General features: G+C 38.8%; 2 protein-coding genes, 1 long non-coding RNA gene and 1 other non-coding gene across 19 annotated transcripts; 1 reads left to right on the plus strand and 3 right to left on the minus strand.

Moving 5' to 3' along the window:
• The first annotated feature begins 1,163 nt into the window (after positions 1 to 1,163).
• Positions 1,164 to 11,233, plus strand: LOC116928447. 16 transcript variants are annotated; one of them, XM_045177588.1, is made up of 19 exons: positions 1,164 to 1,284; positions 1,350 to 1,744; positions 1,871 to 2,144; positions 2,219 to 2,373; positions 2,508 to 2,709; positions 2,819 to 3,076; positions 3,167 to 3,956; positions 4,017 to 4,115; positions 4,181 to 4,756; positions 4,830 to 4,976; positions 5,938 to 8,386; positions 8,449 to 8,570; positions 8,629 to 8,878; positions 8,951 to 9,109; positions 9,183 to 9,277; positions 9,363 to 9,481; positions 9,547 to 9,699; positions 9,766 to 10,976; positions 11,044 to 11,233. In XM_045177588.1, the coding sequence occupies exons 2-7, from the start codon at positions 1,652 to 1,654 to the stop codon at positions 3,310 to 3,312; spliced, it is 1,128 nt and encodes a 375-aa protein (XP_045033523.1). In that variant the 5' UTR covers positions 1,164 to 1,284; positions 1,350 to 1,651; the 3' UTR covers positions 3,313 to 3,956; positions 4,017 to 4,115; positions 4,181 to 4,756; positions 4,830 to 4,976; positions 5,938 to 8,386; positions 8,449 to 8,570; positions 8,629 to 8,878; positions 8,951 to 9,109; positions 9,183 to 9,277; positions 9,363 to 9,481; positions 9,547 to 9,699; positions 9,766 to 10,976; positions 11,044 to 11,233. The 16 variants fall into 16 exon arrangements, with proteins under 16 accessions (XP_045033523.1, XP_045033519.1, XP_045033518.1 ...); XM_045177584.1 differs by having other exon boundaries at positions 9,183 to 9,699; positions 9,766 to 9,813; positions 9,881 to 10,976; XM_045177583.1 differs by having other exon boundaries at positions 9,183 to 9,481.
• On the minus strand, positions 5,624 to 7,156 carry LOC123475570. Its single transcript, XM_045178442.1, has one exon. It carries the CDS (start codon positions 7,154 to 7,156, stop codon positions 5,624 to 5,626), a length of 1,533 nt encoding a protein of 510 aa, XP_045034377.1.
• Positions 11,234 to 11,531: 298 nt separating the features above from the next.
• Positions 11,532 to 12,966, minus strand: LOC116929509. The gene is made up of 5 exons (XR_004397907.2): positions 12,805 to 12,966; positions 12,498 to 12,724; positions 12,355 to 12,438; positions 11,993 to 12,272; positions 11,532 to 11,899 (listed from the first exon to the last, which is right to left on the minus strand). It is a non-coding gene; the product is annotated as an uncharacterized LOC116929509 (long non-coding RNA).
• A 354-nt stretch (positions 12,967 to 13,320) lies between these two features.
• On the minus strand, positions 13,321 to 13,404 carry Trnal-cag. The gene has a single exon. It is a non-coding gene; the product is annotated as a tRNA-Leu (tRNA).
• Positions 13,405 to 14,141: the final 737 nt, after the last annotated feature.

A 14,141-nucleotide genomic window follows, 5' to 3' on the forward strand; every position in this document is an offset into this window, starting at 1 on the left:
AAGCCCAAAATGGCCCTGCCAAGACAAATATTGGTGACTCAATGCCGACAGGATATTGGTTACCATGTCCAATACATTGGCTGGCTAATTCAGAAGCAAAGCTCACGGCCGACCCCCGGAGCAGAACCCAACCATTTCCTCTTCTTTATTTTTATTGACAGTATTTATTTTTGGTTTTTTTTCTTATTTTTAATTCTTTTACCTAATAATAGGGATTCCCCCGCCTCTTTCTCTTTCATGTCCTAACTGTTACCAATTCTCCCTTTTTATTTTTTGTATTCGTTGGCTTGTATAAATACATAGTGCACGTGATTGTCCCCTATATTGAGCACGACTGTCATTCTAATGCAATACACACAGGCCTATGGTATATATAAACAGTGCAACCTGAACGTCCTTAACCACCGTCTGCTAAAGTTAACTCAACAAACTTTTTTTTTTTCTTCTTTAATCTATTCCTATACATTTTTAAGGTTTTTTTTTTTAATTTTCTTGCATTCTTCATTTATATAGACCGGCTCAATAGAAAAGCAAACACACCAATCATTGCTATATATTTATACAAGCCATCGGCAGTATAGGCCGGAAGGCCTTTCTTTTCATTTTCTATCCGTCTTTAATAGTTTATAGGTAATTTAACGTTTGCATATTAAAATTCGCTCGATTAACGTGTTTCCCCCTGTTACTTATTCGATTGGAATCATTGCCTGTGCGCTCTTGTATCGTCAAACATTTCCACCTTCCTCTGCTGACAAGCAAACAAACGATACTAAAAGCTGCATGTTTATGCGTGTCCTCTTTCCACGTGTTTTTATCTCAAGCATATATAACAGGCGCATAATTTCTTATTTATAAATTAAGTGTCCCTTCCAAAGTGGCGATTGCTCGTATTATAGCCGCCCGTTCATATGCGACTTCGTTATGTTCATCTCGGATGGGTCGAACGTCTCGCGGACACGATGAGTTCGAGACATTAACAAATGCGCAGTTATATAGTCTAATTAATAGAAAGTATGCAGAACGATGGGGGGGGGGGAAACAGCGCAGAAAAGATGCGGAAGGCTTTTTTGTGTCGAAGTAATAAAAGAAGATTGCGCATCTGACGCATAGATGGACGTGTGGTCAACAACAGGTTTCGCTGAGGAAATCAAAGTTGAACAACTGGATTTTCCAGCTTTCTCATCCCCCACAAACCTATATATTTTCGTGAAACAATTCGTTCGTTCTGCATTGGAAAGGTTCACCGTCCAACGCACGTTCGTTTAACTTTCCGCTAATCTATAGGTAAAGCTTCTTTTTTGTTTGTTTGTTTGTTTTTTTTCCAATTGTGTTTGAATGTATCACAACAGATTGATCCGGACTTATTCAAGGGCATGGAAAAGAATATCGATGGAAGCCAAACGAAGGGTTCCATCGTTTTCCAGGAAACGAGTTCCAGGGAATGAAGGGAATTGAAAAAACAAAAAAACAAAAGAACATAGAAATACTGATTCAGATGAGGGCAAAGTGGCCCAAATGAAAGTTGGGTTGACAATCCTCAGCACTGCTGGGGGCTTTGCATTATTTTTGTGCGTAAAGGCTATATAAATTTAGGACAGTGTCCATCAAGTGGGCAGTTACGTTCCAAGTTGAGACATCGAAACACATCACGATGCCACGTCTTCTTGCCATTCTTCTCGTGTTAACGGTGACAGACGCTTTAACTACGGAATTGGACCAAGTGCGACAATTGCAAGAGAATTTCGTGAGTAGTCTATACTGAATGACGTTTTCTTTTCGATTACTTTCACCGGTACAATTAGGTGGAATTTCAAAAAAAAAAAATAGATTTATTTACGTATATATCTTGTTTGCATTTTTGGATTTGAAGGAGATTTTGGCAACGAAATTTCGCCACCTCGAAACGAAATTCCAGGAACAAGAATCGATTTTAAAGCTCTTGGAAATGCAACAGTTAGACAACAGCGCCAAGTTCGACATCAAGGATTCGGAACATCCACCACTAGGCCATAAGGCTTTACCACGTACCTGTTTAACAGCAAGAGTGGCCAACCCTCTCTTAACGTCCGGACTGTACTGGATCGATCCGGACGGTCCAGCATTCGGAGAAGAACCCATTCGCGTCTATTGCAACATGAACACTGGTCGAATAAAATTTTTTAATAAAGGTTTTCCTGGTTTGTTTTTGCACTGATGTTTAATTTTGGTTGTGATAAAGGTTGGACGGAAGTCTTACACGACAGTGAATCACCCATGAATTCAGGGCATTGCACTAGTCCCGGTTGTTACAGCCGAACCATTCATTACAATGCGACCCTGAGGCAAATGGCAGCGTTGGCCGAACTCTCCAGTGAGTGTTCGCAATCCATCAAGGTAAGCCAATAACATTGGGGTATATAGGCCTATATTCAGGGCAGCTCAGAAAACTGGTTGGTCGAGGGTTGGCGGAACCGTTTGTGTATAACCAAATGACTGATATTGCGGTTCGGTTTTATTATATGAAACAGTACGATTGCGTGTCGTCGCCATTGGAGCGGAACGGCATTTCGTACGCCTGGTGGAACGATCGCAATGGAAACCCTCAATATTTCTGGTCTGGCAGCAATTCGAGGGTTCACGTTTGCCAGTGCGGCATTGAGCAGACGTGTTTCGAGAATGATGTCCGATGCAACTGCGATTCCGACGCCAAGCTTCCACTAGCTGATCACGGTACCAATGATTAGCTCATAGTCAAATCTATACTGTCTCCAATGGAGAGTCCTTCATTATTATTATTATTTATTTATTAAATTTTTTTTTTTTTTTGCTTACCGCTCAGGGGCTATCATCAGGAAGGAATTGCTACCGGTGACACGTTTGAATTTCGGGAGGACTCAGCGCCCAAACTCTACTGGTATCCACACGCTCGGGAGACTGGTGTGTGACGGCCGACTGGCCGTCGTAAATAAAGGTTTGCCAACTTCGTGCGCAGATTTATGGCGAAACGGATTTTTTAATAGCGGGCTATACTCAGTCAAGGGGAACAAACAGTTTGAAAAAGTCTACTGCGACTTCAGCAAATTGCCTAGTGAACCAGGTACGAGATTGATTTTTTGTTTGGCTGATGAACTGATATAGTCGTTTTTCCGGAAATTAAATTGCATTGATGCCTGTTACCTGTATGCAGATTTTCAGGCTTGGGTCGGCTATGAAGATGTCAAATCCCATCCGATTCCAATTGCATCGTCCAAGGCGATCGTAGGCCGTGCTATCACTTCACGTGCAAGGCATGATCAGGAACGAACAAATGAAAAGTATATTGCTATTAAATAATGTTGATTTCTTCATAAAAATAAAAAAAAAACTTGATTGAACGTGATACAGTGCAATTATTCGAGATATTTGATAAACGGCTAACTTGATGAGATAATATATAATTTTCTCGGAATCAGCGTTCAATTTTGCGGATGTTGTTTGATTTTCAACCAATTCTAAGTGGTGTCATTATTTACAGAAATTGAAGCAAAAATAGGGTGAGTCCCCGGGGCAGTTCACTTCGCTTTTTTTCAATTTTTATTTCTGTATTTCCCTTAAAATCCAAATAATTAACTTATTATAAGTAGTTTATATTAAAATTTAACGAGAATTACGAAAACTGATCTTATTTTTACGTGTAGCGTTAAGTTTTCGAAATAAGCGAAAAAAAACATGTTTCGTAGTTAGCGCGCCAGTACGCTACAGCGCTAGTTTAATAACGCTACAGTTGTTTGGTATAAGAGAAAATAAATCCCTAACTTGAAATCAGCATTTAATTACGAGTATAATGTGGGATTTTCAAACCAATTCCAGAAGATGTCGATTTTTGCAGATTTTGAGAAAAATGACAAGGAGCACCAAGCGAGGGAAAGGATATGGTTTTGCATTGTTATGATTAGGTCTCCGCATGGTGCAGCACTGTCGGATGGAGCGAGCTTATGGTTGGTAAGGCCAGAGTCATAGATTGTTGGCTATAGATTGTTGATTTGTTGTGTTGATAGACTTGTGAAAGGAGATAAAACTGATGTGTGACTTTCACCTAAATAATCATAATCAAACATTAACACTGTTGAACAGTCTATCTGCCTTACAGGTGTCAGGTATGTTACCTATTGTATGAAGTTCATAAACATGCTTATCTCACGTGATATAAAACCATTCCTAGTCTTTCAAGGTCTTACACGATGGAAGCCATTGCCTTCCACATTGAAATCTGAGCTGAAAAAAAAGAAAAGAAAGTGAGCTTAAATCTTCAGCACATTGCAAAAGTTCTTTCATATCTGTGGTTTGTCTCAGTTTAGAAATCAAGAGCTGAACAAAATTCAAGCCATGGAATAAAATGTGCAGAAACTAACAAAACCCTAAGAACCAGAAGCATTCAGCAATGCAATGCAAGTTTTGCTTTGCAGTTGTTTCATTTGTGAATTTTTGCATCAACATGTATAGTACATTTGATTGAAATCCACAATGCAATGCCGGTTGCTTTGACCTATGCCATTTGCCAACCTTTTAAACCTGCGATGGGAAAGTAAAATTTATGTTCACCTATAGCAATATAAAAAATAAAAAAAAGCAGTTATTCTTCCATCTGTTATATAATTTTTCACTTTTTAACGCTCATTGGATTTGCTATATTCATAGGAAGAAAACCCCACATGATCACATCAATTTGTCATACTACCTTAATAGTCAACCTTCTCAATCAAGTTTCGAAAATGGCTGTTTCTTTCTGTTTTCTTCAGTATAGCACAATTTTTTAAGTTTTTTGTTGAAGTTGAAAGTTTTTGACCTAAGTTGTTGCTACTACTTCATAGGTACAGCCTGCAGGCAGCATTCTCTATTTAAGTAAAAGTCAAGAAAAATATCAAGATTCGTGGGGCAACTTAAACGTACCGATGGAAACTACTAATGAACAGTGCTCGAACCTTTTTATGGAAACAATCTCCGATTGTTTTCTTAAGGTACGATTTCTGCAGTTTCCTTGTGACAATTTTTGTCTCGATCCCATGCGGGGGTTATTATAATAGTTAGTACTGTTTGTGAAGGAACAGTGCTACGGAGAAAAAAAAATTTAAAACACCGAGAATTCGGAACAGAATCCGTTTATTGAATCAAATTTTAAAAAAAAATTTTGTGGAACCCTAAATCATGCCCGACGTTTTTCATGTAGCTCTCCTCTAAAATTGATCGACTCATTTAAGGATTAAATCCCCCATAAAGGTAGTTGGGCCATTGTCGCGGTAGTGAGGAAAACCTTGTAAATTTCTTCCATCGCCCTGTTCCGGCAGCTGTAAGCTAATGCAGAGTAGTAGGCTTGCACTTTTAATGCAATGCCACCGCTCTTATCATTTGCATACAAGCTTGCCGGGAAAAGAAAGCGATTGGAATCGAAATACATGGAAATCCTCACGACGCGCGACAATGAACAACTACATTTACGATTTAATCCTGAAATGAGTCGATCAATTTCGTTGGATTACTACAGTGAAAAAGCGTTCGTTCATGTTTAGGGTTTGATAGGCCGAAAAGGGGAGGGACTAATATTAGACGGTTCGTTTTCGTAATTATGACGTAAAAGTAGACAAGAAGAAACCGTTCAATGAGCTGACTATTGCACAGTTTCTACCGACTGGGCTGTCTCTTTAAGAGCGGCCCGTTGTGTACGTTCGTTTAATCGTTTCTCCATCTTTTTCTGATACCACGCGTTACCGTAATGGGGTTTGTGTTTCTTGTCCGTTTCGACTGGCGCATCCTTTCCATCGGGGGTGGGAACAACCGAAGCGACTGAGGGTTCTTGTTTAAGAAAGTCATCTCGAACACACGGCTTGGCACTCGCCTTGGATCCTTTTGCTCGTTTCGGCAGTTTTTTCTTAGGTGATGCGTTATCGTTTTGTGATCTTGGCTTCTTTCCTTTTTTGACAGGAGCCTCGTTTGCAAGGGCGTCGGTAACAACTGGTGCGAATGCAGGTTCTTGTTGAATAATGTCGCTTACCTCTGCTAAAACAGGGGAAGAAATGTCGCAGGCGATGGCCAAAGATTCATCTTGGACTATGGCCTCGTCAAGCCCTGCTTCTGGGATTATAGCGACTGGGAGATTTTCTTGAGAAACCACTGCTTCGTCTTCAACCAAAGATTCCATCGATGCTTCTTCGCCTGCCATTGACTTCTCTGACGTGTCACTTGCATCGGCAAAAGTAATACCATCCGTTACCTGCTCATCGCAAGTGACAACCGATGTGTTTTCAGTCAACGTGTCTTCGATATCTACCGTGGCTGCTCCTGCTAGTTCGCTGTTAATAACGGATGGGCTTGTTGTAGCCAAAGGATCGTCCTGGACGACGCTGTCTTTGGGAGAAGAAACTTCTACATTCGGAGTAATTTCTGGTGTCGTATCCACATGGGAAACATCGTCAAACACCTCGTCTGGGTTTATGGCAACGGAGGTTTCTTGTTGCGACATGTCTGGTTCGTCCAAAGTGTCCACTCGTGTTGTTTCGGCTGCCATGGAAGCCTCTGCTGGGTCAGTTGCATCGCAAACAGTGACATCATCCAATGGCTGCACGTCGAAGACAACAACAGGTGTGTTTTTATTCTCGGGGGACGCCATTTGGGCGATGTTTGTTCCCTTCAGCTTGCTGTTATTAGCCGATCGGCCTGCCGTGGAGAGTGCTGCTATGTGCGGTTTGTAAGTGGATGCAGGAACTGGGTTTGCCCGAAACGGGAGAACTTTTTTAATTTCAGTCACTTCCTTGGCGATTGCTTTCTTAACGATCTTAGTTTGAGGCTTCGTCTTTGGTGCTAGATGGTCGGCTGGAGCTTTGTATGTGCTGGCGGGAACAGGCGTAGCCTTGAAAGGTTTGCGCACGAAATCCTCAAGAGTTTTTTTAGTCCCTGGCAGTGGTTTTATGTTGGTCGTGACGGTGACCTTTGTAGTATTATCCCATCGTTGTGCTGTTCGAATTGCAACACGGCCCGGGGCTGATGGAACAGTCTTTGCAGATTCGGGGACATTCCCAGAGTCTCTTGGTTTCAGCAGATGTTCGGGCTTACTGAAAGAATAGACTCTCGCAGAGACTTTTGGAAATTCCTTTTTAGATCCGGGAAGGGGTTTTGGAGCTGAGAATGAAGCGTTGTAAGGCATTTTGGGTGATTGGTTCTCGTTGCTGGGAATTCTTCGAAAATCTTTTACAGGCATTCAAAAATATTCGTTAACAATTTTGAAATCCTGAATCAATATATGGGTTTGATCAAGAATGAAGCCAAATCGCGACTGTCATGACACTATCTTGTTTCAATTTTTAACAGAACACATAACAGTTATGACATAAAAATTAATTTAATAATTGACTCGATTATTTTTCGCAAGTAATTCTGTTTATTTGAAAGCAACATTAAATTTATGTAATGGGCAAAAGAGAAAAAATTGAGGAACGCAGTGTGTTTTTTTGTTGCTGTGCAGTGTAATAATCACAGTCAACAGCGGGACGTCCTAGCGTTTTATTTTTCCCCATTTTCCCCCATTTTCCGAAACAAGTTTGTATCAATCGTGAAACGCTGCTTGGGGAAAAATAATGGGGAAAAATAAAACATTTTATGAACGAACGTTACCCAACCACTAAAAATATGAAATAATTCACACGATATGCTGAATTTTTGCGCTTAATTTAAATGTGTATACCAAAGTGACACCGTGCATGATTTCATTTTAAAATGACGGTGTGTGAAGCATTGGATCAGTAGGGAAACCCAAAATTATTATATTATCGGACTCAGCGCCACCATGCGGCATGACACGCGCATCGCTACCTCCCGTCCTCTCAGCCTTATGGCCCCCTTCGTGGTCTTCCACTTCGTTGTCTATGCTAAGATGTTGATCGAAATGCGACTTCACTTCTCTCCTTGGCAATGCAGACGAAAAAAGAAAATGGCCGGAAAAACAATATTACGATATCACAGCGAGTTGGCTAAGCCGTTAGCTCTTACTGCCTAAGTGTAATCTTATACTGTTATGGCCTTATGGGAATGTGTAGGTGTAGGCCTTAACCTTTTCTGATGGAATACTCTGAATTGCAATATTCGTCAGTTTAAAGGAAACACTGTCTATTGAGGCCTATGTTGGCTACAGAAAGGACGAGCTTTTTGTCGTCGTAAAAAACTTGTGAAAAGAGAAAAAACTTATTTGTAAATTTTAGCCCAATAATCCTAATAAAATTGTGTATGACTTTGCATTCATCTTTCCATTTTACAGGAATGTTACCTACTGCGTGAAGTTTGTTAATATCGGTATTTCACATCATATTGAAACCAATCTTTATCTTGGATTGATAAAACCATTGTCTTCAATGTTTGAAACCAAGCTGAAAAGAAAAAAGTGATAAAAAAGTTTCAGGGTGTTTTAAAGTGTACTTAATCATGTGGCTTGTTCCTTTTTAGGAATTGACAAGAAAGGAACAAAATGGAATCCAGCGAATATACCCACCAGGGAAACAAGGAATATATAGGGTGTCTTCATGCCAACCAAGTGTCATTGGAAAGATTTTAAAAAGATGTTTAAGGTATTTGACAAATATTTAATCATGTTAATAAAGTGACTTTTAGTTATTCTCAAATTAGCAAGAAAAACCTGAAGTTGGAGAATGCTACATTTGTTTCTCATTACTAGTTTTGTAAAAAAATGGTAAATTGGTAAATGAAACAACAAGTGGCCTATTACTTTAAATAAATTGTTTTTAAAAGTGGAGATTGATTCCAAATCTTCAGTTTCCTAGGCAGATACCCATCCACAAAGCCATGGGTGATAGATGATATTCACAGCGTGCACGACTGTGTTGCAAATTGGTATCGTTTTTACAAAGCCAAACAGGTATAACAAAAATGACATTTTAAAAATTTGTTATATAGAATTATGTTGTTTCTTTGCTTCATTGGACAGCAGATTAAGATCACTTGTCTACTGTGAAAGAGGTCATGTGTCCCAACGAAATGGCTCTCTCCGTTTGCGACATCAGACCTTCCCAGTGTGTTATTCTGATGCAGAGCTCTTGAAATCAAGTTAAACGTTTTGATACATCTCAGGCTAAAGCTGAAGTTCTAGGTCTGTCGGTTTTTTCTGCTTGTAAACCCATGATTAAAACTAATTAAAGTGCAATTTATTGTCTTGTTTGCAGAGGTATTAGAAAAGTCGTCGCTTTTTGGTTTGAGTTTTTTCGCCGTCCGATGCATCAATTGAAATGATGTTCACTTCCTCGACATCATTGCTCACGTAATTTAATAACTCTGTGCTTCGAAAAAAGTTGTACTTATCTTCAATTTCTAAAAGAAAACTTTAATGCATTACTATTATCTAGAGGTTATATCGATCCGCAAATGTAAATCGGAAGAGGGTTTTCTTTTCCTTGACATAAGAACGGAAATTTAAGCATTAGCAACATCCGCTTTTTCTCGTTACATTTTTTTTAAACAAATGGTAAATTGTTAAAATGAAACATCACATGACCTATTTCCTTAGATCAATTGTTTTCACAAATGGAGATTGATTCCAGAATCTTCGGCTTCTTATATGTAAAAAAACAAAAGAACAAGGTAGAGTACAGATATGGGCCACATTACTTGTGACGTTCGTTGCGGAGTATTGAGGAACCCTCTCAAGTCCCTACTCATAGTGAACCTTTCAGAAACATGAAGGTAACATCAGTACATTTTTCTCTTTTGCAATTTTTCTACGTTTTCTTTCCTTGTAACTACCACCAGGTTGATTACATGATTTAAGCCTATTACATTCATTAAGTCTAATGAAAGGTATTTATTATTAGTTTATTATTAATTCTCGAAACGTTGTATTTCGCCGTTACCATTTGCTCACTAGGTGGCGTTGCAACAGTGCGGCTAACAAAAACAACAGAGGGCGCTACCGCTGCTGCAAAGATTTTCCCTAATTCTGACGCCGGACGTTGAAGGAGAAGGTAACATTGTAAGATGTTTATCAAGATTTTGATAACAAAGGTTTCCGTATGCCTTAAAAGTTCATTTACGCATTTAAAAAAAATATATATCTTTTGTGTTTTTCTGTAATCCCACAAGTTAATGTCGTGAACTTAAAAAACGTAGATAAAAACTTCATTGAGAGTTGCTAAGCCATCAGGTCTGCCAAGCTGAACTAACTGAATCATCAAATGCCATCCTCTGCACGTGATTAAATAAGTTTTCCCTTCTACTAATTTATAACATATCACATTAATTATCAACTTAAACAGGTTATCAATTAAAAGTCATTTTTCATTGTGATCCTGTACTACACAGATCTTGTGTTGCTTTAGTGATTGTCAATGTGTTTCTTGTCTTACCATAGGCAAGAAACATCAGAAATAGCTAATCATGATTTCCGTCCAGTACTGATAGTTGTAGGACTATTTCTACTTGCATGTGGACCATTGGTATCAAAATTACTGTGTTTTGATTCAGTTTTTTGAATATTTTTCCCACCTTGTTATACGTGAGATGTTTCTGGTAAAATGTTTCAGTCCCATGATGGATGCTCGAACAAGTTCAGTAAATTTCTTCACATTACTGGAGCACCTTCTAGTAAAACCTGATCTTTTTTCTTTAAAGTTTAATTGAATCGACCATAAGTCTTTGATAGCAGAATGATCCTAGTATTCATTAATAATTTTCCTGCCAGATGATTATGTGTTAACTAGTTGCTGTAGCAATTCTGCTGCATCTGCTTATATTGAATACCTGAGGTTCTTTCTTGTTGCCAGTTTTCTGCATTTGCGTAATGTCTAGGTTGTGAGTTAATTGTATTCCCTTTTGATCAACATCCAATTTCTTGTAACTTGATAAAAGATACAGCAAGTTGGTGAAGTTAATAAGGAAAGATATAATTTCTCTTATTCAACTGTATGGAATCTTCAGTTATGCCCATCCGGCTTGGTTATTCTAAAAAGTAAATAATAGATCAGGTATTTACGAAACCGATGAAAAAAAACCTCTCTTATTCTATTAATTTATTTTTTGCCTCACTTGTAGAGTTGGAGGGGGGAGGTGACTTACCACTCGGCAGAAATTATATTCAAGAAAGACGTCGCTATTACGTGTTGCATCATTCCGTTACTAGTCTTAGTGGCGTTCCTGGCAGCTGTTGTGTAACTCGTCCCGCTGGTACAAAATTCCTGAAACAATAATTTTGACAATGCAAAATAAATTTATCTGTTGAGAACTCTCGGTATTTAGTGAATCCATTTCAATGCAACCGAACAGTGAATTTGTGGTTTGTTTTGCCCAAGGGAGCAGTTGATTTTTCCAAATGTTACGGAAAGCCCTTTTTTCTTCTTTTTCTCGTTACAAATGGGAGTTTATGCAAATTTTTTGTTAAATTGAACTCATTTGCTTATAATGGTTAAAAGAACAATTTAGTAGGCATTGTTGATGCGAGTAATTTGTATTAGTCTTCATAACATGTATAGCATAGCAAAAATAAATAATAAATAGAAGAGTTAACGAAAGAATTGTTTTATTGTCCCTCCTCCACCCACAATTCCACCACTATTTTACATACAAAACAATACATATATATAAACAAATATAAATGCATACACATACAACAAACTAGTTAACCCGTTGGCTGCCAGGCCATGCAATCCGTAGGTTGCTGAAACTACAGTAGCTACGTCTCGCGTCTGAAGGATCGCCGACCAAGGGGGACCTTGTCCGAAGACAAGTCCGGGCTGACACGGCGATGGAAACCTTTACAGGGAATGCACACCCTCAGAAAACCATCACCGCATCGAACAAAGAGAATTCCCTACTGGTGCATTGCCTAACCGCCTTGCGGCGGAGCACTGCCCTACCCCTTGGCCATGGGGTAGAGCAGTGCGCTCGGTCCCTACAGCTAAAAAAAAAAATGGGAGGAAACAGGGTGGCAGCCAACGGGTTAACTATACAGTACACAGTACAACAATATAAAACAAAAGAATACCCGAGAAGTTCCACGGTGAGGTCACGCTCGATCGCCATGGGTTTTTTTTTACTGGATCTGATTGTTCAATCTGACGGAGATACGACGAAGGCAAAAACGGCGATGAGACGATGGCGAATGCAAGAGCAAGGGCGGCAATGAGACGAAGGCGATGGGCGAGGAGACGACGGAGAAACTGGCGACGAAATGGAAACGATGCGAAGACCTGGCGAAGCGACGATGATCCGTAGACGGGGCACAGACTAAGACGGAAAAGTGCAGGAATGAAGATTTTAAAATACTGAAAAAGAGATGAAACATTATTAGATGGGCATTGAATACTGCTGATGTAATAAGAACAAAGAAAAGGCAATTCAACTTACATATTAAGTCTATGGATGGTAAAGACTGGACAAAGTGTAGGAACAGCCATTTTACAGCAATACATAGATGAACATTTTCCTATCCTACAATAAGTCATTACTATAAGAGCAAAGCGACATTGGACAACTAAGTAATTAAGTACCAAAATGGGGTGATGTAATTAACCGATGGCTGGCTAACTGAAGATGAGCCAAAGGATGCTGAAATGATGATGGTTGATGGTTGGCACCATATAGAAGAGGGAAACTCTGCAGTTGTCAAATGGATGTATCACAAAACTGTAACAGTCAGCTGTGGTTACAAATAGTACTCGAAGCCATTGGTGGTATTCCATTCTACAGAATATGTGACATTGATCTTCCTCCAACTCTATTACACAAAACACAATCAGTTGGAAAGCTTTCCATTCCAATACACAGAAATGGATATACTGAAAACTAAAAACATACCATTAGATTTTAGCTAAATAATTCTTCGAAAACACAAAAAATAGGGATCTTAGTCCACACAAACACCATCCATTCTTCATGATCATGTAGAAAAAACGGAAGACAATGATAGAAGTTCAAAATGTGTCCGCTAGATGTCTTATGACACGATACCATCTAGCGACAAATGATTTTTATCGAATTACAATTTAAATGAACGTAAAAAACTAAGTTGGTGCGCTATCAGCCTCTTATTTTAGTTTATTTTAAAAACGGCTGGTTTGACGAGAAAACCAATAACTTAAGCGAAATCAGTGTTCAATTATGATAATACCGCGTGATTTTTTTTCTAGGGCTATCGGGAGCTACGCGAACACCGGGAGCCGTTGAGTATAAATTTTTGAAAAGTTTCTCCTCGGTTAAAGTCTATTTTACCCGACCAAAGTATACTTAATAATGTAACTTAACTAACTTAGAATTACTTAACTAAGAATATTTGGGCTCAGTAAAACAGATAATTATCAACTGAAATACAAATGTCAGAAGAGGGATTCGAACCCTCGCCTAGAGAACTAGACTGCGACCTGAACGCAGCGCCTTAGACCGCTCGGCCATCCTGACATTGAAATTTCATATGTTTGAAAAACAAATTTAACAAAATATGTTTAGAAAACCTTAATTAGACGTTGTCTACTTTGCATAAACTACTTCATGTCATTGATTGATTTTATTAGACATTACCTTCTATGCGAATTGAACTCACGATCTCTAGTTAACCAATTATTACAATACAACAATTATTACAATACTAGAGCGCCACTCAGCTAAGAGATAAACTTATTCCCTCTCGGTTTAGGGTCAATCCACGCGAAGTCGACCAATCGATGTGGCGACCAAATCGTGGATTTCGATGAAAATTTCAACTTTTGTAGATGTAGAGGTTGGTAGTTCACTGCTAAAATTTTTTTTTTATCAATACAACTGGAGTTATTAAATATTTAGTTTTTGTGTTTTTATTTCCGCCGCGTTTAGCGCGTTTTCATTTTTTAGATTTAACTTTAAGCTTTATTTGTACTTAAAAACTATCCATAGTTATATAGGTACTTGATAAAAACAAAGTTCATTTATCGAAATGAACTTTTTAATTAAAACCAGTGTTTACTGTTGCCTTCCTGCACATGGCTATAAACCAACCGTGCAGCGCCACATTGAACGCAACCACTTCCATCTATCAGACCCAGGTTTTTTATTAACACTCCCTAATCACCGTTCTCTCCGGCAAAAAATTCACTGTATTACACCTTCGCCTATTGGGAAATGAAACCTTTACGTGTATGCACATGAGAAACAAGTATACG

This window comes from Daphnia magna, linkage group LG8 (genome assembly GCF_020631705.1).
Source record: "Daphnia magna isolate NIES linkage group LG8, ASM2063170v1.1, whole genome shotgun sequence".
Lineage (NCBI taxonomy): Eukaryota > Metazoa > Arthropoda > Branchiopoda > Diplostraca > Daphniidae > Daphnia > Daphnia magna.